Here is a 26,905-nt window from a genome sequence, read left to right on the forward strand (position 1 = left end):
CCACTCCAAAGCCTTCATCACACTATTGTCAGTATCCCTGGGTTATGCAGATATGCATATAAATACACCCCACCCCTGCCTTCCCTCTGAGGTTCATCAGTCTGTTCCATGCTTCTATGTCACTGGATCTTTTTTGGTCATCAATTTATTTTGTTCATTAGATAATAATTTAAAAAAACAAAACAATTTATTTTATTTTTTATTTTTATTTTTTTTAATTCTCACTGAGGACATGACTAGAGAGAAGAAGGGGGGATAGGGAGAGAGAGAAACATTGATATGAGAGAGAAATATTGATCAGCTGACTTCTATATGTGCCCCAACTGGGCACTGATCAACACTTCAGTGCACAGAACAATGTTCAACCAAGTGAGCCACTCTGGCCAGGCCAATTGAACTAGAATGAGATGGTTCTGTTATTAAAGACCACTGAGTTTTCCTCCATTCCTTTCAGCTATGAAGTCCTGACCTCAGCAGGAGAAAGGTTCAAAGAGAGAACTGCTTCACCCAAGTGAACACTTACCTGGAATTTCTGGGTCTCTGGTTTCTGGCGGGCCTCTTTGACTTTAGCAAAGGCAGCATTGAGCTCTTCGATTTCAGAGTTAAGTTCTTCAACCTGGGTAAAAATAAGGACTAGCAGCCAAGTGTGCAACTGGGCTCCTCCTATCTCCGCATGGCCCAACTGCTTTAACTGCTGGGTTGTGCTTATAATCAAGGGCTTTGTAGTCAGAAAAAGCCTGAAGTCAGAAAAGTGGGATTTCTAGTTTGGCTGTTTACTAGTTGGATCACTCAAAGCACAAAACTTAATCTCTTTGAGACTCAATTCCCTTAACTATAAAATGAAGATAACACCGCTCACCCAACCTCGCACTGCTGACGAGGTAACGTGCAGTGGTGCTAAAATCATGTTGGCTCATACTGTCACTATAATTATTATTGTCCATAGAGATGAGCCACCCAAAAACCTAGCCTGGCTACTCCCATCTACCCAGAGACAGCCAATAGCTACCAAGGTCACACCTGGACTTTGCCGGCACCCAGAACTGCTCCACCACTGGGCCCTGAACTCCCAGCACAAACTACAGCTACTATTATTAGAACCAGCTCTCTGCTGCATCTGACAGTGGTGATTACTCAAACTCATTCTCTCCTTTAGCTTCTTCAGCACCAGTTTCCTGGTTGGCTTCATTCTTCTACAGCCATTCCTTCTTCCGTCTTCTTTGTGCATTCCTCTTCCTGCACCTTCAATTCTGATGTCCCCTGTGGTCCGATCCTCAGCCTTCTACCCCACTCTACACTCTCCTTGGATAAGGTGATCAACTCTCAGAATTTTAACTCACATCTGTTGAAGAGGGACTCTCCGATCTCTACTTTCAGGCCTAATGAGCTCTCTCCAAGGGTCTTTAGACTTGCAGATCTACCTGTCTCCTGGACATCTCACCTGGATGGTCCACAGACTCCTCAAAGTGAATACTTTCTAAAAGTCTCATCACTTCCATCACTACCCCCCATCCCACCATCATCCTCCATCTTCCATGCGGAGTTGGTGGCAAGACCATCTCTCTAGTGGTGCCAGCAGAAGTCGTCCTGGATTACTCCTTCTCTCCATTCCTACGTCTGACCATCAAATTTCCCCAAATTTACTTCTAATCTTTAATTAATTAATTAATTATGTATTTTTAGTTGTATTTTTAATTTTATTTTTATTTTTAATTTTATTTTTCAATTACAGTTGACATTCAATATTATTTTATATTTGTGTCAGCTGTACAGCATAGTAGTTAGCCATATACTTTTAATTTTTTCTAATTTTGTTTCCTGAATTAGCCCCCCCACCACCACTCTTGCTTGCTGTGACCACTGCTCTAATTTAGCCTTTCTGAATTAGGTGGCTCTCACCTTGGCTACTGGCCTCCCTGTATCTATTCTCTCCCTCCTACAACCCACTCTCTGGATACAGGCAGAGACCTGGCTAAAATGCAATGTGATCACACCCATCCTGCTTAAGAGTCTTCAGTGGAGTGTCACCCAAGCAGTGGAACATGAATAGATCCACCACCACCGCTGTTCCCTGGCAACCTCTCCAGCCTCTTCTCTCACCTCACTTCAGTTCTGCACTTGATGCTCTGATGACCTCAAACTGTTCCACAAAAACATATCAGGCTCTTTCCCCACTGAATGCCTGACCAATGTTCTCCCCTCTGTATGAAATGGCCTCTTCTTTTCTGTCCTCCTTCCCAACCAACGTCTACTCATCCTTTAAGATTCAGCTCAAACATCTACTCCTCAAAGCACCAGACCCCCTTCCCAACCCTAATCTGGATTAGGACCCCTTTGCTCCACCTCACAGCCTCTGTACTTCCCTCAATCACAACACCTTCATTGTCTTTCTTCCCCACTAGGCTTGTGAGCACAGCTAAATTTTGCTTCTCTGTTTCTGTGCCTCCAACTGAGACACAAGATTGCTACACCAATGACAAGAAAACAGCACAGAATCACCTGCCACCACCTTGGGTCCCAAAAACAACAACCCACGTACCTATCTAACTCCTTTATCTCAATTTTCTGTTGTCTTTCCAAGGATTAGACCTGCACTGTCCAATATGGTAGCCACAAGTCAGCTTGTGGCTACTGGGCACTTGAAATGTGGTTAGTCTGACTTGAGATGTGCTGTAAGCATATCTGGACTTCAGACTTTTTTAAATGTTAAAGGCCTAAGCAGGTTTGGCTCAGTGGATAGAGCGTCAGCCTGCGGGTTCGATTCCGGTCAAGGGCATGTACCTTGGTTGCAGGCTCCTCCCCGGCCCAGGCCCTGGTCTGGAGGCAACCAATCGATGTGTTGCTCTCACATCAATGTTTCTCTCTGTCTTTCCCTCTCTCTTCCACTCTCCCTAAAAATCAATGGAAAAATATCCTCAGGTGAGGATTAACAAAAAATAAAAATAAAAAATAAATGTTAAATACCTCTTTATTAATTTTGTTCTGTTGACTGGATGTTGAAATGATAATATTTGTCATATATATTAGTAAATATATATGACAAATATGTTTGCTTCTTTTTACTTCTTTTAATGTGGCTACTAGTAAATTAAAATTACATATGTAACTCATATATTTGCATTGGACAGTGCTGGATTAGACATTCCAAAAGAACTTCTAATCGACTAAAGGATCCCTACCCCACTTTCTACAGTCAACTCAGCTCTTTTACAAACTTTTTCCTTAAAGCTAAAAATTCAGGGAAGGACAGGCCAGTCACAGAAGCTAATAAAGAAAAATCTCACTTGAGATCTAGCAGACATACCTCTTTTTCCTTTGACTTTAATGCCATGGTTAGACCCTGAATGGCTTTATCCCTCTTTAAACTATTTTTCTTTTCTGTAGCAATTTCTCTTTCCTTCTCTCTCAGGTCCTCCTGAAGTGCCTAAATTAGATTAGAAAAAGATTCACTAAGTTGATGTGTTCCAACCAAAATGCACAGTATATATCTTTAAGAGAACACTCAAATGCAGTTATTCTATCTTATTCCTGTCAGCCTGTGATTAATGTTTCCAAGTAGAGCTGAACGTAGTGGCATCAGCTCCAACTTACTGTATTACCGCTCTCGGCAACAGGGCTGGGTGAAAGGAAGGGGATCAGATCAGTTAAGAAGATGACAGCTATTCCTATAGGAAGGACTCCAATGCCTTCTGGAAGTTGAATACAGTCACATCAGAGTCTTTGAAATCATACCAGTTATTTGGGGGGAAATAACAGATCATTAATATCATTCCTTAATGCTACAAACACTAGCAGAGAATTTGGTTTGATGGAGACTGAACATATACATTTATAGTCTGAGTTCATTTCTAAAGATACTCACTGCTGCCTTCCTCCCAGGCTGTCGTAAGGATCAAATGAGATAATGGATGTGAAAGCTCTTTCTAAGCCAGCAGGTTCTATACAAATGCTAGCTGCTGAGACTAAGGGACCATGGAGCAAAGGCTTTGGAGTCATAGACTGGCAAGTCTGAATCCCTACTATACTCCAAGCTACGTGACCTTGGGTAGGGATCTCACCGCTCTGAGCCTCACGTGTCACATCTGCAAGATGGGCATGCCTGCTTCACGGAGTTATTACAAAGACTGAGAAACCCTCTCCACAGTGCCTAAAGCTTGACTGGCAGACAGCAGCATTCAATGAGTGACAGCTATTGCCACACAGAATTATCTATTGCACTCAGAATAAAGCAAGAGGCAAAGATAAATCTTCAACACATTTTTAAAACTGTATCAACATACCTGGATCCTCTCTTCAAAGCGATTTCTCTCCGTCTGGCGTTCCACTTGTGCAGCCTACGAAAAGACATTAATTGGTGCCCAGAAGGGACCCATAATCCAACAGCTTCCCCCGAACAATTAGAATGAGCACCTCATTTACTTGCTGTTCCCCCTGCTGTGGAACTCACCCAAAGTCCCACCCAAGTGCAGAAAAATGTAAAGATGATCACCAGCCCCATAGAGAGTAAACCAAAGGGCGACTGGACAATGAAAAGGGCCTTTGAAAGGACAGGGCCAAGGAAGTGAGACAGAGGGTTCAAAGAAGCAGGAGACAAAGGCTGATGACAGCCTAAAACTCATACGAGGCTAAGGAAGTCACTGCTGTGTTAGGGACAAAGGAGACCCTGCTCCAAAATGAAGTCAAGCCTTCCATGAGCATCCAGAATGTCCCTGAGGTGAACAAACCACATGCAGCAGCACCCGTGGTCCAACAGGAATGGGAAGGTCTGACTAGGCCTACCTGCACTTCCAGGTCCTGCCCACCCTCTTCAAAAGAGCTTGCTGTGGAGGCTGCCTAGTGTGGGGAGGGGTCCCAGGAGGCTTTGGGATCGGTACTACTAACCCACCTCTTGAAGCCTAGGAAAATACAACAACATCTCTGAGCTGAGCCTGTTTCTAAACTCGATGAGGGACGGAGATCCCAGCCTCGCAAGGTGGCCAGGCGGCTGAGATGAGGGGAACCCGGAGTCCCTTTGTGCGCGGCACACCCAAGACAGGGCAGCCGCCTGCCCCACTGCCTCTGCAGTCTCAGACCACAGCTGGCCTTAAGCCGGCCTCTAACCACAAAAGGTGAAATGAGAAAGTAACACAATTTTATCCTAAGAAAATCCAAAGGATGAAAATAAGATCAAGTCCCCAGGCAACAACAAATGAACACATAATAAAACAGAGGCAAGCAGGTATGGACTGGTGTTTTAACCAACTCTGTGAACACAAGGCTGGGGGGGGAAAAATATGCCAGGCCCCTGACAGGAAGTTTCTGCTGATCCTCAGCCCACAGGGTGGGTGAGGCAGGGGGCCTGCATGTGCGTCCCTTGGCCCGTGCAGTCTGGGGTGCTAACTAAAGTCCCCTCCACGTGCTGTGCCTCACCACGGTTTCTCTCTCCTTCTCAGCCCTGCGAGCAGCAGAAAGCCCGCGGAGCTCTCCAGATGACACATTCTCAGCAGCAGGCGCCATCTGAGATTTCTCCTCTCTCAGGCGCTGAATTAAAGCTTCTTTGCTCTTCAAAGACAGCCTCAACTCCTCAATCAGTCTAAAAGAGAACAGATTTCAATATTAATTCTACACTGCTCTCTCAGCTCAGCGGAGCAGGAGGAGGTAGAAAATGGGGCCAGACATCTTCAAAGTAGACATGGCCAGTGACTGAACATGAACGAAATCGCATTTTGCAGGTCGGAGACTAAGGGCCAGAATCCGTGTGACATTAACTGTCCCCTCACCTCCAGCCTGGCCCCGGGCGATCCACCCTCTGAGCTGCTGGACTATGGTCTGACTGAGTCACACCGCTGCTCAGCCATTCAACGGCCCCCACCACCGACAGCTGTGGATTACTAAATTTTTTAGCCAAGAAATCTTCTCTCCAAAAGAAATCTGGCACTGAAGGCTAAACAAACATGATCAATAAAGCAGAAATATTCTGGTAAATGTGAAAAACAAAGAACGTCTCTCCGAGGCGTCTCAGGGCAAAGTTTAAAATACACTGACTTTCAAGATGAAGAACAAACTCCTCGGCAGGCAGCTGAGCCCGAGCTTTTAGGGCCGAGATCAGAGGCCCCGCTGAAGCTTCGGGTCACCTCTCACAGGAAGCACCACCCCTCCCCCCCCCCCCCCCCCCCCCGGGCCTCTGGACCTTTGTTCCCACAGTTCCTGTACCTAGAATGCCCTTCACAACTCCACCGCCACCTCCACCTCCTAGACACCCATCATACACCAGACTTCATTAGGCATTATTCTCTGGGAAGCTTTGCCAATCGACACCCCGAGAGCCCCCTCAGGTAGAGATGAACACACCCTTCTGGAGGCCACTAAATTCCCTCTATTAACTGCTCCCTGACAAAACCGTCAAATTATTTCAGCTCTCAGCCTGCATCTCCTCAGCTATAAAATGGGGATAACTTGCTTACGTGGGAGGGAGATAAGCTTTTTAAAAGGGCCCTCCACAGCTCCAGGCATATGGCAGAACTCAACAAGTGACAGTTGCTATAATTAGTACTTTTTTTAGCATTCAATGATTAGCATTTTGTCAAAAGACCTTAAGAGTGTTTGTAGCTAAGCCTAAAAAGCAACTTACTGTGGCAGAAAGAGGACAGGTGCCCCAGGTGCAGGTGGGGAGGGCACCAAAAGCAGTTGGAGCACCTGGCGCACTGTCTGAACACTGTGTGTCCCCACAAGTGGTGGCATTAGGAGGTGGGGCCTTTGGGAGAAGACAAGGTCATGACAGTGGAGCTCTCGTGAATTGGAGTGATGCCTTCTAAAGGAAGCTCTAGAGAGATCCCTTGGTCCTTCTGCCAGGTGGGGACACAACGAGAAAGAGGACCTAAAGGGGGCCTTCACTGACCACGCTGCACCTGACCTTGGACTTCCAGCACCCAGAACTGTAAGAAATAAATGTATTATTTATAAGCGATCCAGTGTGTATTATTTTGTTATGGCATCAAATGGACTAAGACAACTGGATACAGCGAGAACTGGCAGCATCAATACAACACCCCCCAAAACTAGGAAAGAGAAGTAAGAGTGCCCTCTAGGGGCTCAATTCTGAAATCATCACATAATCCACTGGAGAGGTAAAGGCACCAAACTGTACTCTAACATGCATGCGTTGCCTTGTGTGTACCTTCCACCTCGATAAAACTGTTTTTTGGGTACCTTACAGCAAGGTGCAGCTGGGGTGGAAATGAGCAGGGCAGGCCTGCGGGGACTGCGGCCAAGCAGGAGCGCCGGGCCGCCTGAGGGAGCGGCCGCACTCCAGCAATACCACGGCCCGTCCTCCCACCCCTCCCAGGTTTTCAAGAGAATCTGGAAATTCAGACTCTTACATAAAATTAGATGTTTTTAGTTAAACTCTAAAAAAAAAAAAAGATAAAACATATCCAACGGCCAAACCTGACTGCAGGGCTCTTTACTGTCAACTACCTTAAAGATACAGACTAACTTCAAGGTCAGATGGCAGGAAATCAAGTAGCTAAAGTGCACACCTTTGAAAAGGGTGGTGGGGGCCAGAAAGACAAGGACATCCTCGTGAGGGCCCTGCCCAAGGCGGGCCAATCTGTGTGGCCAATCTGGATCCATCTCACCAGGGCATGACGGAGACCCTTACTCCAATTCTGCGCTCAGCACTCACCTTCTCGTATGGATTTAGCTTCCCAGATAGGCCCGTCTTCAGGGAGGAAACCCTGCCCTCAGACCCGGGAGAGCTCCACCAGAGGGCCGTGCCCAGAGCGAGCAGGAACCCAGCGTAGGCATCTGGCTGCTCTTTGGTCTCTGGGAGTGAGGCTGGGACACCTACCCCTGGGACAGACGCATTCGCAGTGCTGACAACTCAGGTTTCTGTGCCTATCCAGCCAGACCTCTAGGAAACCCCAGGAAGACAAAGCCTTTCACCTGACTACCCACGTCCATGGAGACCCCACCGCTTGGGCCGGTAAGAACTCAACAAGCATTAATCCTTCCCAAATTCCCTTTTCCAAAAAGATGAGAATCCAAGTCTCATCGGGGACCCCTTTCCTCTGTAATTACCTTGAAATGAGCCAGACGCCACACCTCTGCACATGCCGTTCCCCCGCTCGGCAAGGCTGCCTCCCCCACCTCCCAGCACTCCTCCTCTGAGAAGCCTTCCCTGCTCCTCGCCCAAGCAAAGCTCCCTCGCCTCTGTCACAGCACAGACGCCGACCTTACCTCCAGCGCCATCTTCCCTTTAATTCTGTCCCCTCCTACACTTGGGAGCTCCCTGTAAGGAAGACAGTGCTCACCTTTGCATTCCTGGCACCCAACCCAGGCCTTGCTCAGTGGGTGGCTAATGAATGAATCTTATCTCCTCTAATCCGGGCCTTGATCCATATACCCAAGTACCACCTGGACTCTCCTCTTGGCTAGCACAATCCTTCAACCTAACAAGTCCCAACTGAAAGCTCATCTTCCCACCCCCTCTACCCAAAAACATCTCTTTCTCCCTTTTTCTCCCACACTCAGCCAACTGCAATACTATCCCACCATTGCTCATCTGGGTGAGGGGGTATCTCGGCAGCCTTTTCCCTCAGCCCCAAATCCAATAAGCCACCAAGCCCTTCAAGCCAACATGTGATTGATTCTACCTTCTAAATATCTCTCTTATTCTTCTCCATCCCTAGTTCTGTCACCTTAGTCCACATGGCACACGTTTTATTCCTGGACCATCAAAGAGCTCTGTACTTGGTGTGCACTGTTTTGGCCCTTCGCACTGTACAAACCTGGGCCCTCCGCCTGCATTAAAAGACATGTCAGAAACAGGTCACACAAAATGCACTGGTATTTATTGTGGGGATGTAGACATTAACTGTTCCCTACAAGAAGATCCACAAGAGAAGAGTCTAAACAATGTCAAGTAAAACGGGGCTTCTCCTGAGTTACTAACTTGTTTTATTTTATCAACAATGCGAATCTTATGTCCATCAAGATTGTTTTTCCCTTTTTCCTTTGACTACCAGGAAGCTTACAGCCAAAACTGAATGCTAAATTTAGTATCTGAGTAGAAAATTCCAGCATGAATTTCTATCTACTACCTCTCTCTCTCTCCTCACATTCCTAGTTTTCTTACTGTGGGGAACCAGTAGGAAAGGGGTGGGAAAAGGACTGCCAGATAAATGACTGTCAGGGTATCACAGGGACAAGAGCCAGACCTGTCTTTTTCCTCCAGGACCAGAGCCATGTCCAAGTCCCCCTCGTGCATCTTCTTCATCTCTGAAAGCTTGTTTTCCAAGCTCAGCCGAAGAGCCTTCTCTGTTTCTGCCCCTGCAACGGCCTTTTCCAGTTCTGCTTGGGCGGCTTTCACATCCTAGAGTTAAATTAAATGCATTTGATGCAATTTTTCAATACAATTGGGAACACTTTGAAAGGAAATTGGATTAAAATATAAATATTTATGACTTTTTCTCCGGCACATTTCCCCTCCCTGAATTGTACTCTACATGGGGAGAATCAGTAATAAATACATTTGCCAGCCATCTTTCCTTCTTGTATCCTGAAGAGTAATAGGCATTTCCAATGGAAAAGACTCAAGTCTATAAGAACTGTTGTGGTTTTGAAAAATCAGATCAATATTTACAGCTCAATGAGAACAAGGAATAACGTACCTCTCAATACTTAAACATACATAAATTCCAAAGAGTCACCACAATCTCCACACAAATTCATTCCACACCCCACCGCCCCCTCAGTATTTTTTTTTTCAGATAATGACGATACAATTCTAAGTACATTTTCTCCATCTCCAAAGTGATTTAGGTGGTGAAAAACTGTATGTTCTACCTGAGCACTCACAGAAGAAATTATCTAAATCATGCAGGCAGCGTCTGTGTTAGGGGCAAAGGCCCTGGTGCTCATGAAAGTGACCCGAGTAGATGGGCATCTCTGACTGCTCATGCCAACTGCCTCTGATTGCATCACAAAGATGAAAGTCAAATCAAACTAGGTTCAAAACCCAGCTCCCACTTATTTGCTGTGTGACCTTGGATAGTCGCTTAACCTCTTTGAGACCCAGCTTCCTAATGACCATCTCATCAGAGAATTGTTGTGAGGCTCTGTCAAGTGCCTGCTGCATCATGGGAAACCCAAGAAAAATGTGACTTCCTCCTCCCCACCTTTTCCCTCCAGTGCCTCCCGAACGCTGTCTCCCCAAGAGGCGTGCCTGTCAATCTCAATGACAGCTGGGAAAAATCATTTCCCAATATTCTGAGACAACAAACAACGAAGCCTATTATTCAGTGGGAGCTTACTCAATGCCAGGTTTTACCAGAAGCTCTGTTTATATTATCTTTGATTCTCACTCAAGCCTAAACACTGACATAGAGAGACAGATTACTGCAGTTTACAACGCAGGCTCTGCAGCCAGACCACCAGGCATTTCCGGCCTGTGTCACCTTAAGCAAGTGACTCAGCCACTCTGTGCCGGTGTCATCATGTTTTTCTTTCTGTTGTTAAAGGATGATGCAGCATTTACCTCCGAGGTTTGCTGAGGGGATTACCTAAATCAATATATGGAAAACGCTGAGAAGGAGGCCTTATATGTGGTAAGCCTTCCATAAATTGTTAGTACTGCTGTTGTTATTACAATTACTACGGCAAAGCACGTATCACTAGCCTCGTTTTACAGAGGCAAAGGCTCAGGGAAGGCAAATGCTTTATCCAAGGTGACAAAGCTAGTAAGTGACAGAGTAGGGATTCAACCCAGCACTATCAGTTACACTGGCAGCCCAACACACTGGAAGGCACTTACTGGGAAAAATAAGATGAATGAGCAAGATTAGGTTAAGTCTCTTAAAAGTCTCACAATCATCTTGTTTGTTTGTTTGTTTGTTTGTTTGTTTGTTTGTTTTAATCCTCACCCGAGGCTATTTTTCCATTGATTTTTTTAGAGAGTGGAAGAGAGAGGGAAAGACAGAAAGAAATATCAATGTGAGAGAAACACATCGATTGGTTGCCTCCTGCATGCACCCCAAAGAGGGCGCGGGCCGGGGAGGAGCCTGCAACCAAGGTACATGACCTTGACCGGAATCAAACCCGGGGCCCTGGGGTGCACAGGCCGACTGAGCCAAACAGGCTACGGCAGTCTCACTGTCACCTTAACTAAAATTCAGAACTTGGGCTCAGAGCCCATTCTTTTGGTCCTAGCTCTACCACTAACGACGAGGACTACTTTCTCACCTTCTCTGAGCTTATTTCCTCATCTGTATGATTGACCTAATATCTGTACACGCTCATAAACAAGGGCTGAACATCATGACTAAAAAAGGCCATTGTTAGCTGCAAATTACAGTACAAATGTATTCACTCTTTGTATCCAGAAGTTCTCTTTGGCGCTATTTCTCCTCCTCCCTGCTTAGAAAAATCAGGGTTGCAGGTAGAAAAAGTGAGATGAAATAAGACTTCAAAGACCAAGACTTAAGTAATTAGTTTACTTAATATTAGCTTTAATGGAGGAAACCTGTTTAATACCTAGGAAGCATCTGACTGGAATCAGGAGGAGGAGCTACACACAGAGCCTCCCAGACAGGTCCTCAGTCAACACGGGTGCATGGTGGAGTGGAGGCTGGACCCGGTGGGGGGGAAGGGAGAGGGGCTGCGTGGACACACAATGACCTACAAATCAGAAAATCTGGTTTCAGGCTTAGCTAATGTTGGGTGAGTGGCTTCCCTCTCTGGGCCTCAGTTTCCTCCTCAGTGAAATAAAGGCAACTAGATAATAAGAAGAGTGGAGTAGCAAGAACACGGGGTTTAGAGACAGCAATCTATATTTAAATGCAGGATTAAACTTGGACTGGTTAGTATTTCTCTCCATACCTCAATGTCCTCATCTATAGGAATAAAACAATAATGGCCAGTTTGCAGGGTGAACGGGTATAAATTCTTTATGCCAAGCATCTCTGATGGGGCTGGAACCCCGGAGAGATTCAATGAGGATGGTTCTCGTGTCTGCGGAAGTTTATGAGGAAGAAACACAATGCTGCCCACTCCATTATTAACCCACTGCAAGAAACACAGTCTCCACAGGGTCTCCAGACTTGCCTCTTCCAAAAGGAATATCCTTTTGGTGAGGAGATCTTCAACCTGCTGCACCTTCTTCTGAGCATCCTCTTTCACCCGCCGAACTTCTGAGCCGCCCCCTTCAGCGAGGCTCTCCACTGCTTTGCTGCAAAATGAGGCAAATAAGGGTGACAGTCAGGTAGTGATTTTAATCACCCCAAGAAACAACGAATCCTCCCATGGGCCTGTGCTGAGCTTCTTTTTATTTTAATTAATATTTGTAGCTCAAAAACACTGACCATACAATATATAAATGTATCAAATCAACATGTTGTACCCCTTAAACTTGCACAATGTTAAATGTCAATTATGAGTCAATAAAAATACATATTATTTAAAAACAAAGTAAGCATCATATATATCTCATCACGATTTTATTGCTTAACACACTATAACACCTTTTGTGTCAATAAATATAAATGTGTATCATCATTTTTAAAGGCTACATACTAATTTGCTATATGAAATGTACTATATTAAATCAATCCCTATTTTTAAAACATTTAGATTGCTTCTGATTTTATATATTTGTCCGATAACACTTACAAAGCTCTCAGAACAGTGGCCAAAGTACTCAACAAAGTAGACAACAAATGTCAGTGTTATTGTTTGTTATTATAAGTAATGTGATGAAAACACATCCTTGTATGTAAACTATCCAGTGATTTCCTTAGGGTCAATTCCAAGAAAGGGAATTTCGGGGTCAAAGTGTAAATACTCTTCTAAGACTTTTTTGACAGCTATTGCCAAGTTTCCCACCAGGAAACTTCCAACAAAGCACACCTCCACCAGTGGTAGGAAGGTGGAGAGCTGGCTTGGCACACCAATGTACACAGAAAGTATGCAACAAAATGAATCGGAGGGATTGAAGGTTGGTTTGCTCCAGCAGGAGGGGAAGCGTTTTATTTTATTTTTAAATTTTATTTATTAATTTTTTTAGAGAGACAGAGAAAGACACAGAGAGAAACATCGATTTGTTGTATCATTTATTTATGGATTCACTGGTTGATTCTTGCATGTGCCCGATCGGAACTGAACCCACAACCTTGGCATATCGGGACGATGCTCTAGCCAACTGAGCTACCTGGCTGGGGCTTGGAGAGAATGCATTTTAAATACAGCACACTGCTATGTGTGAGCACTAGCTACTACTCAGGGCATGAGGAGGAGAGAGCACGCAAGCAGCCCACACTCCGTGTTACTCTAACATGAAATGCAGACTTCACATCACTGTGGCACCACGGAATAAACACTCTGTCCGCCTGACAGGCCGTGGTGGGGATGGCACACAAAATCAGACAGAGGACCACAACCACTGACGCCTTTCATCTGGTTCTCCCCAGAAGAAAAGCAGTGTCGGATATGAATTTGTGAGACATGTACTCAGAGCAGTTCTGTTGGGTTTCTAAGATGATTGTGGGTTTCCAGAAGGCAGAATAATATAAGGAAATGGCTCCACCTAAAGCTGGTTTCTCAGAAAACTGCAATAGGACAAATCTATTCACCACCAGCCTCCCAAGCCCTGCGTTAGGGGTATGTAAGACTTTTCCGACCAAGAGCCATGTGATCAGACATGCACATGCACGGGCCATGTGAATTTTTGCCTGAGAACAATGGAAAGTCAAGAGGGCCATACTTGCTGTCCAAGCCTCAGACATGAACTGCCTGCAAATAAAGGTTTTATTCATATCTTGTTTCCTTTCACCAACGAGCCTTCACAAGGCCCCAGTGTCATGATATCATTTTAATGGAATTCAATGTGGACAACTGGGAAGAAAGAACATGAGCTCTGAAGCAGAACAGATCTGCTTCCAAATTTTTCCTCTATTATGTCCTCAGTGTGACTCTGGGTAAATTACCTCGTTCACCTCAGTTTCCTCATTTGAAAAACGAGGTGATGCCCTCTTAGAATTAATGTGCTAGCACATGCGGCGGCCAAAGCACTGGGCTCCTTCCTCTGCTCTGAGTGCTGCAGGACAGCCTGTGGTTCCCGCGGCCACCGCGGCGCTGCCTCTGCTAAGATGCTGAGCGGCCTCATTCTTCCCTCCGCTGGTGTCGCAGCCGAGAACAGATCGTCCGCTGGCCTGAACTAAGGCCAAAGCTGCCACTTCCTGATTAATGCCACCAAGCGTCCTGAGCCCAGTCCCTCAGCTCACTTCTTGACCAGGACTGTCGGGAGTTCACATGACTCACAATCATTTCTGCCTCTTCTCAAGAGGGTATTCTATATGGCTGCAAGAATTCTGGACTAAAGGGGAGGAAGTGGGGGACAGTTGTAATAGTGTCAAGAATAATTTTTTTAAAAAGAATTCTAGAAAAGAAGCTTTTCCTTCCTGATCCTTGGATACAGAATTTTCCAGTCCTCAATTTCCTCCAACGAACCACAAATGTCTTAGCCCTTGGGCTTCATAGAGCCTCCTCTCGCAAATGGCTCCATTACCCCTCCCCCACCCTCCCCTCCACCCAGCAGGTGCAAATATACTGGCTCCCTCCTGCCCGCCCAGATCAAACCTTGGTGTTTTACAGTCAGCATCACACACATTGTCAGAAGGCCGACTACAATTTTTAACAAGTAACGACATTATTCAGTTTGCTTGCATTTTAGTTATACCAATAAAATATACACCCAATAATAAATGTTCCAACTTTTCATTTATCATCTTTGTATTTTACAGTTACTGTAGCAATAAAATTTATACTCAGCAGTATGGTACAATTTTACTCTACTAATGGAATTATTATTTTTGTTTGTGTTTTAAAGCTACAGAGATAAAATTCACTCCTGACAATATGTCTGCTTTTGGTTTTAATGTCCCCTTATGGTAACTGAAAAATAGAACAATGGAAAATCAGCGAACATATATGTTTACTTCACAGCGAGGCAGAGTGGGCTCCAGAGCCAGATCAGCCCCAGCTCTGTTGCCAACTTGGGCAAGTTCCCTCACTCCCCTGAGCCCCGTTTCCTCTTCGCTCAAATGGGAATACTGGCTGCCTCACATAACTGCTGTGAAGTCAGATGCAGTCAAGCAAGTCAAGTGCCAGGCACAGGGTTAAGGGCTAAGAAGGATCTCAATAAATGTTAGTTCCCTCCCTCTACCCTTTCCTTCCTTATAGAATTTGGGCCAACAGACAAGACTCTCTGCAAGACCTAAGGAGAGGAAAGGCTGAGGAAAGCGGTCTAATCCAGCTTTCCACCCAATACAAAAGAGAACTTCTATAAACACCACCCTCGCTACTCTTGTTAACCATCAACATTTCCTCTTTCTGTTCTAATTATAGTTCTTTGGAGAAAAACAGGGGCTTTTCCCGTATCTCTCTCCCCTCTCCCCCCCAATAAAAACAACCATAAAACTCAAAAAGGGAGTTGAGGGCATTAATAAAAAGCTATTTTTCCATCAACAAGGTTGTATCACACACACACTGCCAAGTGCCGGGCAGGTGGAGGTCCAGGGAAAGGCCCACTGAGCAGGTCTGTGGTAGACGGTGTGCGTATCCTATGGCAGGTAATCTGCACAAAAGCCCTAGGATGTAGAACGACTGAGAAGCCAAGGCTCGGAGAGCACAGTCCTCCCTATTGGTAGAGCCAACCCAGAGCCCGCCCTTCCCACTGCCCCGTACCCCACTACAGAAGAGGCCCTGGGCTTAGATGTAGAGTCATGTTGAAGAAATGAAAACTAAAAAGAATCTGAAACCTCGTGCTGGACCAGAAGTCACAAACTTGAGTTCTAAGCCAGCTCTGATCTTTCTGGCTGAGGGATTTTAGTCATGGCCCTTCCCTTCTCCAATCTGAAATTTCCTCCTCTCTCATATGATGCTTTCCTCAAGATTAGATGAACTCTCGGGATAACGATGGAATGCAAATAGATGTGAAAGTGTTTTATACACTGAAAAGTGCCAAACACCTATGGGACTGTCATTATATATGAAGAGACAGATATGGGCCGAGGCAGCCACGTGGGAGTCAACAGAAGCCTGTATTAAGGGTGGACAACAGGAGAGGCACTGGGGCTGGGCGGGCTGGGCAGGGAAGAGGTCTGCCAGGGCAGCGGCAGAGCAGCAGGAACAGGAACCTTTCTAGTACCTGTGAACTGGGTTTGGGATTAAAAGTTGGTGAAGAGAAAGCTGGAGCAGCTAAGTCACGGTGAGCATTCTTAAACGGAGCTCGTGATCTGATCCCTAACCTATCCTTGCCGGCTCTCTTCCCATCCACCAAGTCCTGTTGATTTTGCTTCCTAAGTGTCTTTCCAATCCACCATCTACTTCCCTCACTAACCTGTCACCTACGCTGCTGAACTAGCCTTCTCACTCTTCCACTCCCGCTCCCTCTACCAAACATTTCCTACTCAGCATCCAGAGCGAACTTTTAAAAAACAAAACTCTGATTGTATCAGTTGCTTAAAACCCATGACTGTTTTTCCTTTGATCTTAGGATAAAGACCAAAATCTCTAATCAGGCCTCCAGACTCTGCAAGACAAGAATGAACCCCCTAGGCTTCTATTTCCTCAGAACTGCACATTTATTTCCCCTTAAACACTTTTCACCACCCTTTCACCTGGCTAATTCCTACTGACCCCTCAGACCTCATCTCAAATGCTACTTCCTCAGGGTCTCTTCCCTGCTATCTATCTATATATATAAAAGCCTAAGCGACCAGCTGACCAGCCCGTAGCTGTGATGCACACTACCAGGGGGCAGACGCTCAATACAGGAGCTGCGGAGCAACAGCAACTTTGTAGAGTGACCTCTTGCATTCGGGACCCCTCGGGGGATGTTGGACTGCTAGATTCGGCCAGATCCCCATAGGCCAGGCCGAGGGACCCCACCAATGCACGAATCTGTGCACCAGGCCTCTAGTAGACATATACTTATGTATCTACTCCCGCTGCTATAAGTTCTCACAGCTCCCTTTATTTTTCTCACGGCTCTTCTCCCAGTTTGTATTGATATATTTATTATTGAAGTATTTGATCCTCATCAGTCACACTAGAATGTAAGCCCCATGCGTCTGTCTGGCTCACCACTGCATCCCCAGGAGCTGAGGCCAGTGCAGCACAGAACAGCTGCTTAATAAATATTTTCTGAATAAACTGATAAATAAGATCAGACCAAAGGGCCTTAAACACTAATTTGGGCAGTTTGGAGAATCTCTGCATACAAAGCACTCCACCCTGCATGCTGGTATGAGGAGTGTGCATAGCCTTGGTGAGTCTGGGCTTCCATGTGTACATGCAAGACCTGCAGCAGGCAGGGCTCTGAGTATAAAATAAACCGAATTCTACTACTGACTTCCAGGCTTGGTAAAGTTGATTTGACTCCCTGCCTAGAGAATGGTGAGTGATGTGCCTCTAAAGAAAACTACAACAAAAATAAAAAAATGTGTTAACCTGATTTAATTTACTCATTCATTCATTCACTCACTTAGAAAATACTGCACATGCGAGGTCAAGCCAGGGCCCTCAGAATCCCTTTTAAGCCCCTAGGGTTTTTACAGAAATGAATGAGTTAATGATATACTTTAAGACCTGGATGGATCTCACAAGTACATTGCTGAGGAAAAGGACCAGACATATAAGGGTGCATGCACAGTATATGATTCCATTTCTAAAAAGTTCAAAAAGGGGCAGAACTAAAGGTGATACTACTGGTCAGCAAAGTGGTCATCTTTGTGGCAGAAGGGTAAGTTCCGGGAGCACAAAGGGGACTTCTTGGGGGCTGGTGATGTGCTGGTTTCTGATCAGGATGGTGGCCCCACAGGTGTGTCTGCTTAAATTCATTCTGCTGCATGTACAAGATCTGTTCATTTTCCTATAAATGTTAAGTTTGTTGAAAAATACTTAAATAAAAATGAAACCTCCTCAGAGCCCAGCTGGAGAACAAGTGGCTTAGAAAGCACAAGGTTCTATTTCACTGACCCACTTAGCTGCCACCATCAGAACCCCTGGGCTACCCGCAAGCTTATGACAGGATGACAGGTACTCACGAGGCTTTGATGAGCAGCTGCTCTCTCTCTTGGAGCTCACGCTTCAGACTTTCTACTTCCACCTTGAGCTCGATATTCTTTCAGACGAGATTGGGGGGAAAAAAGAAACAGTGTAAAACACAGGACGAAGGAATGTCTACCGTGGGGAAACAGCTTTCGGTGTGGACTGACTACAGGATGCTCGTAATAGGCAGCCATTAGATGCAAAATCTCATTAGCCTCAGGGCACTGGGAAAAGGGAATTATTAAACACTGGTGGTCTCAAAAGAAAGCCCCAGATTTCTCAAGACTTGGAACAATTATGTAAATTTTCCAAGCTTCTAACAGCCAGAGCATACAAACATTGAGGCATAAATGTCATATAAGAGAGGCCGATTTAAAAATTGTTTGCCCTCCACCAAGCAAATTTACAAGCAATTTCGCAGTTTGCTTTTACCATTCCAAGGCAATTACTTCTGGTTGTTTACCATCATGCATGTCCTGGTTGTAGAAGTGGAAACGTTTTACAGCTTTAAAAAATAAAACATGTGGCTGGATAAATGGGAACCTCATCACTGCCTATCTCCTTTCAATGTAAGATTTCAGGGTATTCACTTACAAAAGAGCCACAACCACGCAGGGCAAGCTGTCAGTAAGGGACACCACAATGTTCTCCAACCAACCATCTTCCTCTTAATTGACTAGAAGGAAGGGAGTCACACATGGCCTTGGACTCATAATTCACATGAGAATCTAAAGACAGAGTCTTTGACAAGTGGATCACAACGTGAGACAGTTGGGGCAGTGGATGCCTTCTCAAACTAGTCCACAAATGTTTCCCAGACAGAATATTAGATGGATTCACATAGTAAAAACAGGGATCTGGGTACACAGTTTGCAGAGAACTGCTATAAATCTAGGTGTCCTTTGAAATCTTGCTCCTGTTTTATTTTAATAACTCGTGCCAATTTTACATTCTACTCCACAAAACATGTTCATCATTTTAAATAAAAATAGCACATCCAGCCCAACTGGTGTGGCTCAGTGGTCGAGTGTCAACCCATGAACCAAGAGGTCACCGGTTCAATTCCCAGTAGGGGCACATGCCCAGGTTGCAGACTCCATCCCCAGTAGGTATGGTGCAGGAGGCAACTAATCAATGATTCTCTCATCATTGATGCTTCTCTCTCTCCCTCTCCCTTCCTCTGTCTAAAATTAATAAAAATATTTTTAAAAAACATAAAACTTCCAGTAAAATGTATAATCTCAGGACATGCCTCCCTCCTTTCAGCCAAATAGCTGTAGGAGATACCCAGGTTGAGAAGTCAGCCAGAAAGGAAAGGTCATGGGCTTGAGACCAGAAGGAAATGGGTTCAAATTCTGCCTCCACTCTTCACCAAGAGGAAACTGTAGTAGTCAGTAAATGCTCATGTATTCATTCCTTCACTTCATAGACATTCCCCAGTCCCTGTGATGTGCCAAGCACTGGGCTAAGCACTGAGGACCCTGGTATACAAGGCAGACACAGCCTGCCTTCATGCTAACGTCACACAGAAACTTGGAAGTGTGAGCCTGTAACTGTCTGCAGAAGCACAAGCCCAGGATGTGACACTGAAAGGTTTCTCCTCTCAGTTCCCCATGTGGCAAATGAAAATCAATAAGCCACCTGACATGGGAAATTTTAGGACTAAGCGAGCTAACGAATGAGAGCAGCCTAAAGACAAGGCTCAGAATGTATTATTGTCTTCAACGCCAAACAACAGGAACTAAAGAAGTCATCACGCAGCAGAACTTTTTCCAGAAGAAAGTGATCTTTGATAAAGGACACTGAGTGACAGTGCACAATGTTTTCAACTGCGGTTTGTGAAAAAAACAGAAACACCCTTCAACTGAAGATTCCTTGCCAGGTCTCAGAAGGGCAGAGAACTGTGTAAGAGCTGATAGCACAGATTCTGAGTGCTATACTTTCTGATGAACCAAATGGCACTCCAGCCTAGCGAATTTAAAAGAACAGAGAGCTAATGTGTCCACTAGACTATTTTTCACAAGCCCAACACCTTAAGTTATAAACTTACATACATGAGAATCATTATTTCGAAACGAAAAATCAAGATACCTTATTAGCATAAATGAAATATCATTATAAAAAAAGAATAGCCTGGTCAGATGACTTGGTTAGTTGGAGCATCATCCTGTACACTAAAGGGTTGCGGGTTCAATTCCCTGTCAGGGCACATGCCTAGGTTGTGGGTTCGATCCCTAGTCAGGATGCATATGGGAGACAACTGATTGATGTTTCTCTCTTACATTAATGTTTCTCTCTCTCTCTCCCTCCCTTCCTCCCTCCCTGTTCCTCTCTCTATATTCAATGGAAAATATGTCCTCAGGTGAGGATTAAAAACAATTTTTTAAAGAAGACAGAAGCTCTTAAGCCACTATTAAGGAAAGATATCCAAGATATTGTTAAGGAAAAATGCAAGATACAGAACAGAACATGCTAGCATTTATCTAAAAGGGAGTTTGAACACACACACTTGCTTTTATAGACATAAAATATCTTTGCCTGAGGAAATAACACTATTGGTTAGACCTAGGGGACTAGGAGACAGGGTGGAAGAAAGTCTTTCAGTGTATACCTTTTATGCTTTTTTAATTTTGAACCATGTACACCTATATAAAAACTTAAATTGCAATAAAAGTGCAATAACATCAGGTCACCTAATCAGACAATGGAAAAGACTAGCTGAAACAGCGTGGTACAATGAGGTAGGCAGACCTGGGTTCAAACCCACCGCACACAGTAACTATGACATCAAGCAAGTCACTGATCTTCCCTGAGCTTCAGTGTCCTCTCCTGCACGTGAGGATAATCTCCACAGCAAAGGGCTGTCTTGAGCATTAAAATAAGGCGATGATGTACAAAGGCCCAGGACAGTGCCTGACCTAGCGAAGGCGATTAACACCATTTGGCTTCTCATCACCCTGGAGTTCTGAGACAGATGATAACCATACTTACATGTAAAATGTTTTAGGCTACTGGTTTGTCTTTAACATTTTGATTGCATCACCACTTCCTTCCAGAAAAGAGGACGCCCTCATTGTCTTTCCACCCCCACAATGAAGGGAAAACATTGTGTCCTAAGGGACAAGGGAGCTTTTCAATTCTTGAAAAGCCTCAGAAGTACAGTACAATCCCTCTTCAAGACAAGCCCATTTAAGTTCACCCACTGAAACTCAAGCAGAGTTCCTTTTCCTCCTTCAAAAGTTTCCACTGGTGCAAACTTCAGAAGAGAAAAAATGGAATAATTCCCAGGCCAAGGGCTAATCTACTGGAGAAAGCCAAGAAATAGGCACTGAAATATTGTTTGTACTCATGCCTTTTCAAGAAAGCCAAGTTCTTTTTTCAACTTTCAGAACCAAGGTTTGTTTTCAGGCAGAGGCCTCCAGGCCAAGACTTCAGATGGAAATTGACATTTTTTCTGACAGTTAGTTATAAGCAAGCACATAAAGCACACCGAGGAGTCACATCACAGAAACACTGACAATCCTAACTCTCGGCTGCCCATGGAAGCCTTCATGAGACCATGATGGTAACTGCCAGCACTGACTGCGTGCTGGGGCTTTTCATCTGTCCCCTCATTTTAATCCACACTAATAACCCTATGACACAGTGATTATCACTCAACTCTGGACCAAGCCCAGACAACTGAAGTGACTTGCCTACAGTTAGACAAATTAGTTGATAACAATAAGATGAAATTCCAAAGACGTTCTACCATTTCACTGTCTTTGTCTAAATTATAAATAAATTTTGGAAGGCAATTGAGATATAGGAAATCAGAAGTCCAATTTTAGGAAGAGAAAAAGACTCCTTTAAAATTAATCTTGTATCTCTTTGCTTAGTATTAAGGTCATCCTATTATCTTTATGCTCCTCATAATCAATTCAAACTAAATGAAGGCAGCTCTATCTACTCATGCTAACTCTGAGCATAAATATTAATCAAATTTCTGTTCGGAGGACTTTGAGGAAAGACACCAGTGATGGCAGCGAGAAGTAGGACACTCACAGTTTTATAGATGTGCTCTGTGGGGCCATGAAATTCCTGTTGCATTCGTTCTTCAAGGAAATAGATGCGAAGCTTTAGGTTAAAGTTTTCTTTCTTCAATTCAGTGATTTGCTGGAAAATAAGCACAGATGGGTTATCAAAATAAGGTCAAAGGGATGTTACCTACATTAATTCTCAGAGCTCCTGAGGCTACAAATGGATTCAAATGTTAAATACTAGAGAAAGCTTACCTTTGCTATAATTGTACTAACCCAGAGCTAAGTAGTTCCCTCTAATCAAATTTAGGACAATCTGAGCATCAGAATAAATAATGACCAAGTAAAGAAGGAATTCAAAATTTCACACTGACAATAAGTCAAGAAAGGAAGGAAAAAGAAGAGAGGAATCTGTTCTTTACAATATAAATCCAGTTAATAAATGTAGAAGAATACTAGGAACAGAAAATCACCATTACACAACCACTATAGTAATAACTGACTCAGGTGAGAATCATCAATGCTAAAAAATTTAGATGAAAGATCACTGGACAGCATGATATCCATTCACACAGTCTCAAGATATCACCCCACAGATAGCTTATTAATTACAAAAGGAAAAGGTAGATTTAAAATTAAGAAACTTATCAGACACCACGTTAATCAAGAGCACAGACAGCCCTGGCCGGTGTGGCTCAGTTGGTTAAACGTCATCTGGTGCACCAAAGGGTTACTGGTTCAATTCCCGGTCAGGGCACATGCCCAGGTTGGGGGCTCGATCCGAGGTCCAAATGCATCCGGGTGCATGTAGGAGGCAGCCAATCAATGTTTCTTTCTCTCTCCTTCTCTCTTCCTCTCTCTTTCAAATCAATAAAAACTAATTTTTTTAAAAAGAGCATATACAGTTGTCCCTCAGTATCCAACAGAGGATGAGTCCCAAGAACTCCCATGGAAACCAAAATCAGTAGATGCTCTCACCCTTTATATAAAATGGTGTAGTATTTGAATATAACCTATATTTTAAAAAATATTTAAAACCAAAATATTTTTAGTTGGTTGATTCCAGATGCAAAACACACAAATATGGAGAGCCAGCTGTAGTTAAAATCACCCTGATAAGACAAACTGACATCACGTGCCTCCTGAAATAAATCACTGAAAGGAAGCAATTTCACTTAAAATACTTCTGCCTTGAATCTAATCAAAAGTTGTTGATCAGACATATCCAGATTGAAGGATTTTCTGCAAAACAACAGGCCTGGACTCTTCAAAAATCTTAATGACATTTGTAGAATATAATGAACATTATAAACTGATAAACAAAACTAGATACAGAGACAAAGAAGCATCGAACAGACTGTCAAACTTCAGTGGGAAGGGGTTGGAGGTGGGGGTAAGAGATCAACCAAAGGACTTGTATGCATGCACATAAGCATAACCAATGGACAAAGATACTAGAGGGGTGAGGGTATATGCGGGGGAGTGGGGGGTTGGTTGGGGGGAAGTCAATGGGAGAAAAAGGAGACATATGCAATACTATATGAAATACTTTAAACAATAAAATAAAACTTAAAAAAAAATCTTAATGACAATCTTAAGTAAAAAATGGTTAGGGAACTCTTCCAAATAAATGGAAGTACTGCCCAGCAGGTGTGGCTCAATGGTTGAGCATCAACCTATGAACCAGGAGGTCACAGTTTGATTCTGTCAGGGCATATGCCCAGGTTGCAGGCTCCATCCCCAGTGGGGGCATGCAGGTGGCAGCCGATAGTGATTCTCTCTCATCACTGACATTTCTATCTCTGTCTCCTTCTCCCTTTCTCTCTGAAATCAATAAAAATATTGTTTTAAAAATGCAGGCACACAGTGCAATATACAGACCTTGTAACATAGAAACCCACCCCTGAAACCTATATGTTCACGTTGACCAATGTCACCCCAATAAATTTAATAAATAAAAATAAATAAATAAATAAATGGAAGTAATAGAGGCATGACAACTAAGTACAATGAAATCATATAGTGAATCTTGAATTTAAAAGCTAGAGCTATGTGAAGACAACTGAGGAAATATGAATAACAACTTTATATTAGATAATAGTATGATTTTGTAAGAGAATGTCTTAAGTAAGAAATACATACTGAAGTCCTTAAGGGTGCTATCAAGATTTCTGCAACTAACTCTCTAATGAATGAGAAGAAAGGAATCCACCAAAAAACTATTAGAACTAATAAATGAATTCAGTCAAGTTGCAGGATACAAAATTAATATTCAGAAATATGTTGTGTTTCTATACACAAATAATGAACCATCAGAAATTAAGAAAACAACCCATTTACAATTGCATCAAAAAGAATAAAATACCTAGGAATAAATTTAACCAAGGAGGTAAAAGACTTGTACTCTGAAAACTAAGACACTGATGAAATAAACTGAACAAGACTCAAGTAAATGAAAGGCTATACAATGCTCATGGATTGGAAGAATTAATATCATTAAAATGTCCACAGTACTCAAAGCAATCTACAGATTCAAACAATTCTATCAAAATATCAATGGCATTTTTGACAGAATAGAACAAAGAATCCTAAAATTTATCACAAAGGACCCTGAATAGCCAAAGCAATCTTGAGAAAGAATTACAAAGTTGGAAGTATTATGCTCCATGATTTCAAACTATACTATAAAGCTATCGTAGTCAAAATAGACACATAGATAAACGGAACAGAATAGAGAGCACAGAAACAAACTCACACTTATATGGTCAATTAATTTATGACAAAATAGGCAAGGTAAAAATATATAACTTTTAGAAGACTACATAGGGGGAAACCTACGGCTCAGTAGAATCCTATCTAATAAAAGAGTAATATGCAAATTGACTGTCACTCCAACACACAAGATGGCTGCCCCCATGTGGACACAAGATGGCTGCCACAAGATGGCCAACAGGGGAGGGCAGTTGGGAGGGACCAGGCCTGCAGGGGAGAGCAGTTGGGGGGGACCAGGCCTGCAGGGGAGGGCAGTTAGGGGGACCCAGGCCTGCAGGGGAGAGCAGTTGGGGGATACCAAGCCTACAGCGGAGGGCAGTTGGGGGGACCAGGCCTGCAGGGGAGAGCAGTTGGGGGGGACCAGGCCTGCAGGGGTGGGCAGTTGGGGGGACCAGGCCTGCAGGGAAGAGCAGTTGAGGGGGACCAGGCCTGCAGGGGAAGACTGTTTGGGGGGACCCAGGCCTGCAGGGGAGGGCAGTTGGGGGGGGGGGTACCAGACCAGCAGGGGAGGGCAGTTAGGGGCAATCAGGCTGGCAGGGGAGTGGTTAGGGGGTGATCAGGCTGGCAGGCAGAAGCGGTTAGGGGCAATCAGGAAGGCAGGCAGGTGAGCAGTTGGGAGCCAGCAGTCCTGGATTGTGAGAGGGATGTCCGACTGCCCGTTTAGGCCCGATCCTCAGACATCCCTTGAGAGGTCCCAGATTGGAGAGGGTGCAGGCTGGGCTGAGGGACACACACCCCCATGGACGAATTTTGTGCACCGGGCCTCTAGTTATCTATAATTCTATAATAATAAAAGGGTAATATCCTAATTAGACCAGATGTCTTCTGGACATCATTCTGGACGTCCTTCACATATTCAACATAGAAACTATAGCCAGAACATAAATAACTCTCAAAATGTAACTGTAAGCAAACAAGCCAATTTTAGCCATTAGGAAAATGCAAATCAAAACTACAAAATTACTATGCACCTACTACCCTAGCTAAAAAAAAATTTACAATTGATAATATCAAATGCTAATGAGGATTTGAAGCAAATGGGGTTCTCATACTCTGCTGATGAGAATGCAAAATGGCACAACCCATCTGGATAACAGTTTGGAAAACTACACTCATCACATGACTCAGCAATTCCACTCCGAGGTATTTACCCTACAGAAATGAAAACCTATGTTCACACAAAAACCTGTATGTGACTGTTTACTGCAGCTTCATTAACAATCACCAAAACACAGAAAGAATCCAAATGTCCTTCAAAGGGTGAAAGACTAAATAGTGTACATCCATATGATGACATAATACTTGGCTACTGTGATACACACAACATGAATATATTTCAAAGACATTACACTGAGGAAAAGAAGCTAGCCTCAAAAGATTACAAACTGTATGATTCCATTTATGTGACATCTGGAAAAAGCAAAATTATAGGGACTAAGGACAGAACATAATAGCTGCCAGAGGTTTGAGGAAAAGAGAGGGTTTGACCACAAAGAGGCATGTGGGCATCATGAAACTAATTCTATATTCTGATTGTGATGATGGTCACATGAACCTAGAAGAGTATACACATATTAAAAAATTATAACTATATACATTTACATATTATATCTTCATTATGATAGAGGTTACAAGAGAGTATACTCATCCAACACATCCAACTCTCATCCAAAACTCATCCAACACTTAAAATTGGTAAATTTTATGTAAATTATATCTCAATAAGTTTAATTTAAAATAACAAAAAAGAAATATAGCAAAATATTAATAGCTGTACTAGAATGCCTAATATCTCCACACATATCACTCAGGGTTTTTTTTCTGCACTTTAAAAAATAATTGGTAATAGCATATAATACTCTTTTTAATAAACATACTTTTATTACTGGATAAAAGAAAATGATAAGCATACTCTGCATTATATTTTCATACTGTCTGCCCATGGCCCTCTTGTTAACAATTTTGTGGCTAACAAGAACAGCACAAGAAACAATTGGTAGGTTCATTAAAGCCTCCTTTTAAATGTTGTA

General features: G+C 43.7%; 1 protein-coding gene across 2 annotated transcripts in view; it reads right to left on the reverse strand.

Annotated features, from left to right (window-relative positions):
• The window catches only part of CDK5RAP2 (CDK5 regulatory subunit associated protein 2), a 156,614-nt gene that overhangs the window by 108,256 nt on the left and 21,453 nt on the right, over positions 1-26,905 (reverse strand). For both annotated transcript variants that reach the window (XM_079789850.1, XM_079789849.1), the window contains exons 4-11: positions 22,129-22,239; positions 18,081-18,157; positions 12,082-12,205; positions 9,198-9,352; positions 5,410-5,572; positions 4,281-4,334; positions 3,305-3,424; positions 524-616 (exon numbers count right to left, since the gene is read on the reverse strand). In XM_079789850.1, the coding sequence (XP_079645976.1) occupies positions 524-616; positions 3,305-3,424; positions 4,281-4,334; positions 5,410-5,572; positions 9,198-9,352; positions 12,082-12,205; positions 18,081-18,157; positions 22,129-22,239 (897 nt within the window). The remainder of the gene's footprint in view (positions 1-523; positions 617-3,304; positions 3,425-4,280; positions 4,335-5,409; positions 5,573-9,197; positions 9,353-12,081; positions 12,206-18,080; positions 18,158-22,128; positions 22,240-26,905) is intronic.

Source organism: Cnephaeus nilssonii (assembly GCF_951640355.1).
Source record: "Cnephaeus nilssonii genome assembly, chromosome: 14".
Classification (NCBI taxonomy): Eukaryota; Metazoa; Chordata; class Mammalia; order Chiroptera; family Vespertilionidae; genus Cnephaeus; species Cnephaeus nilssonii.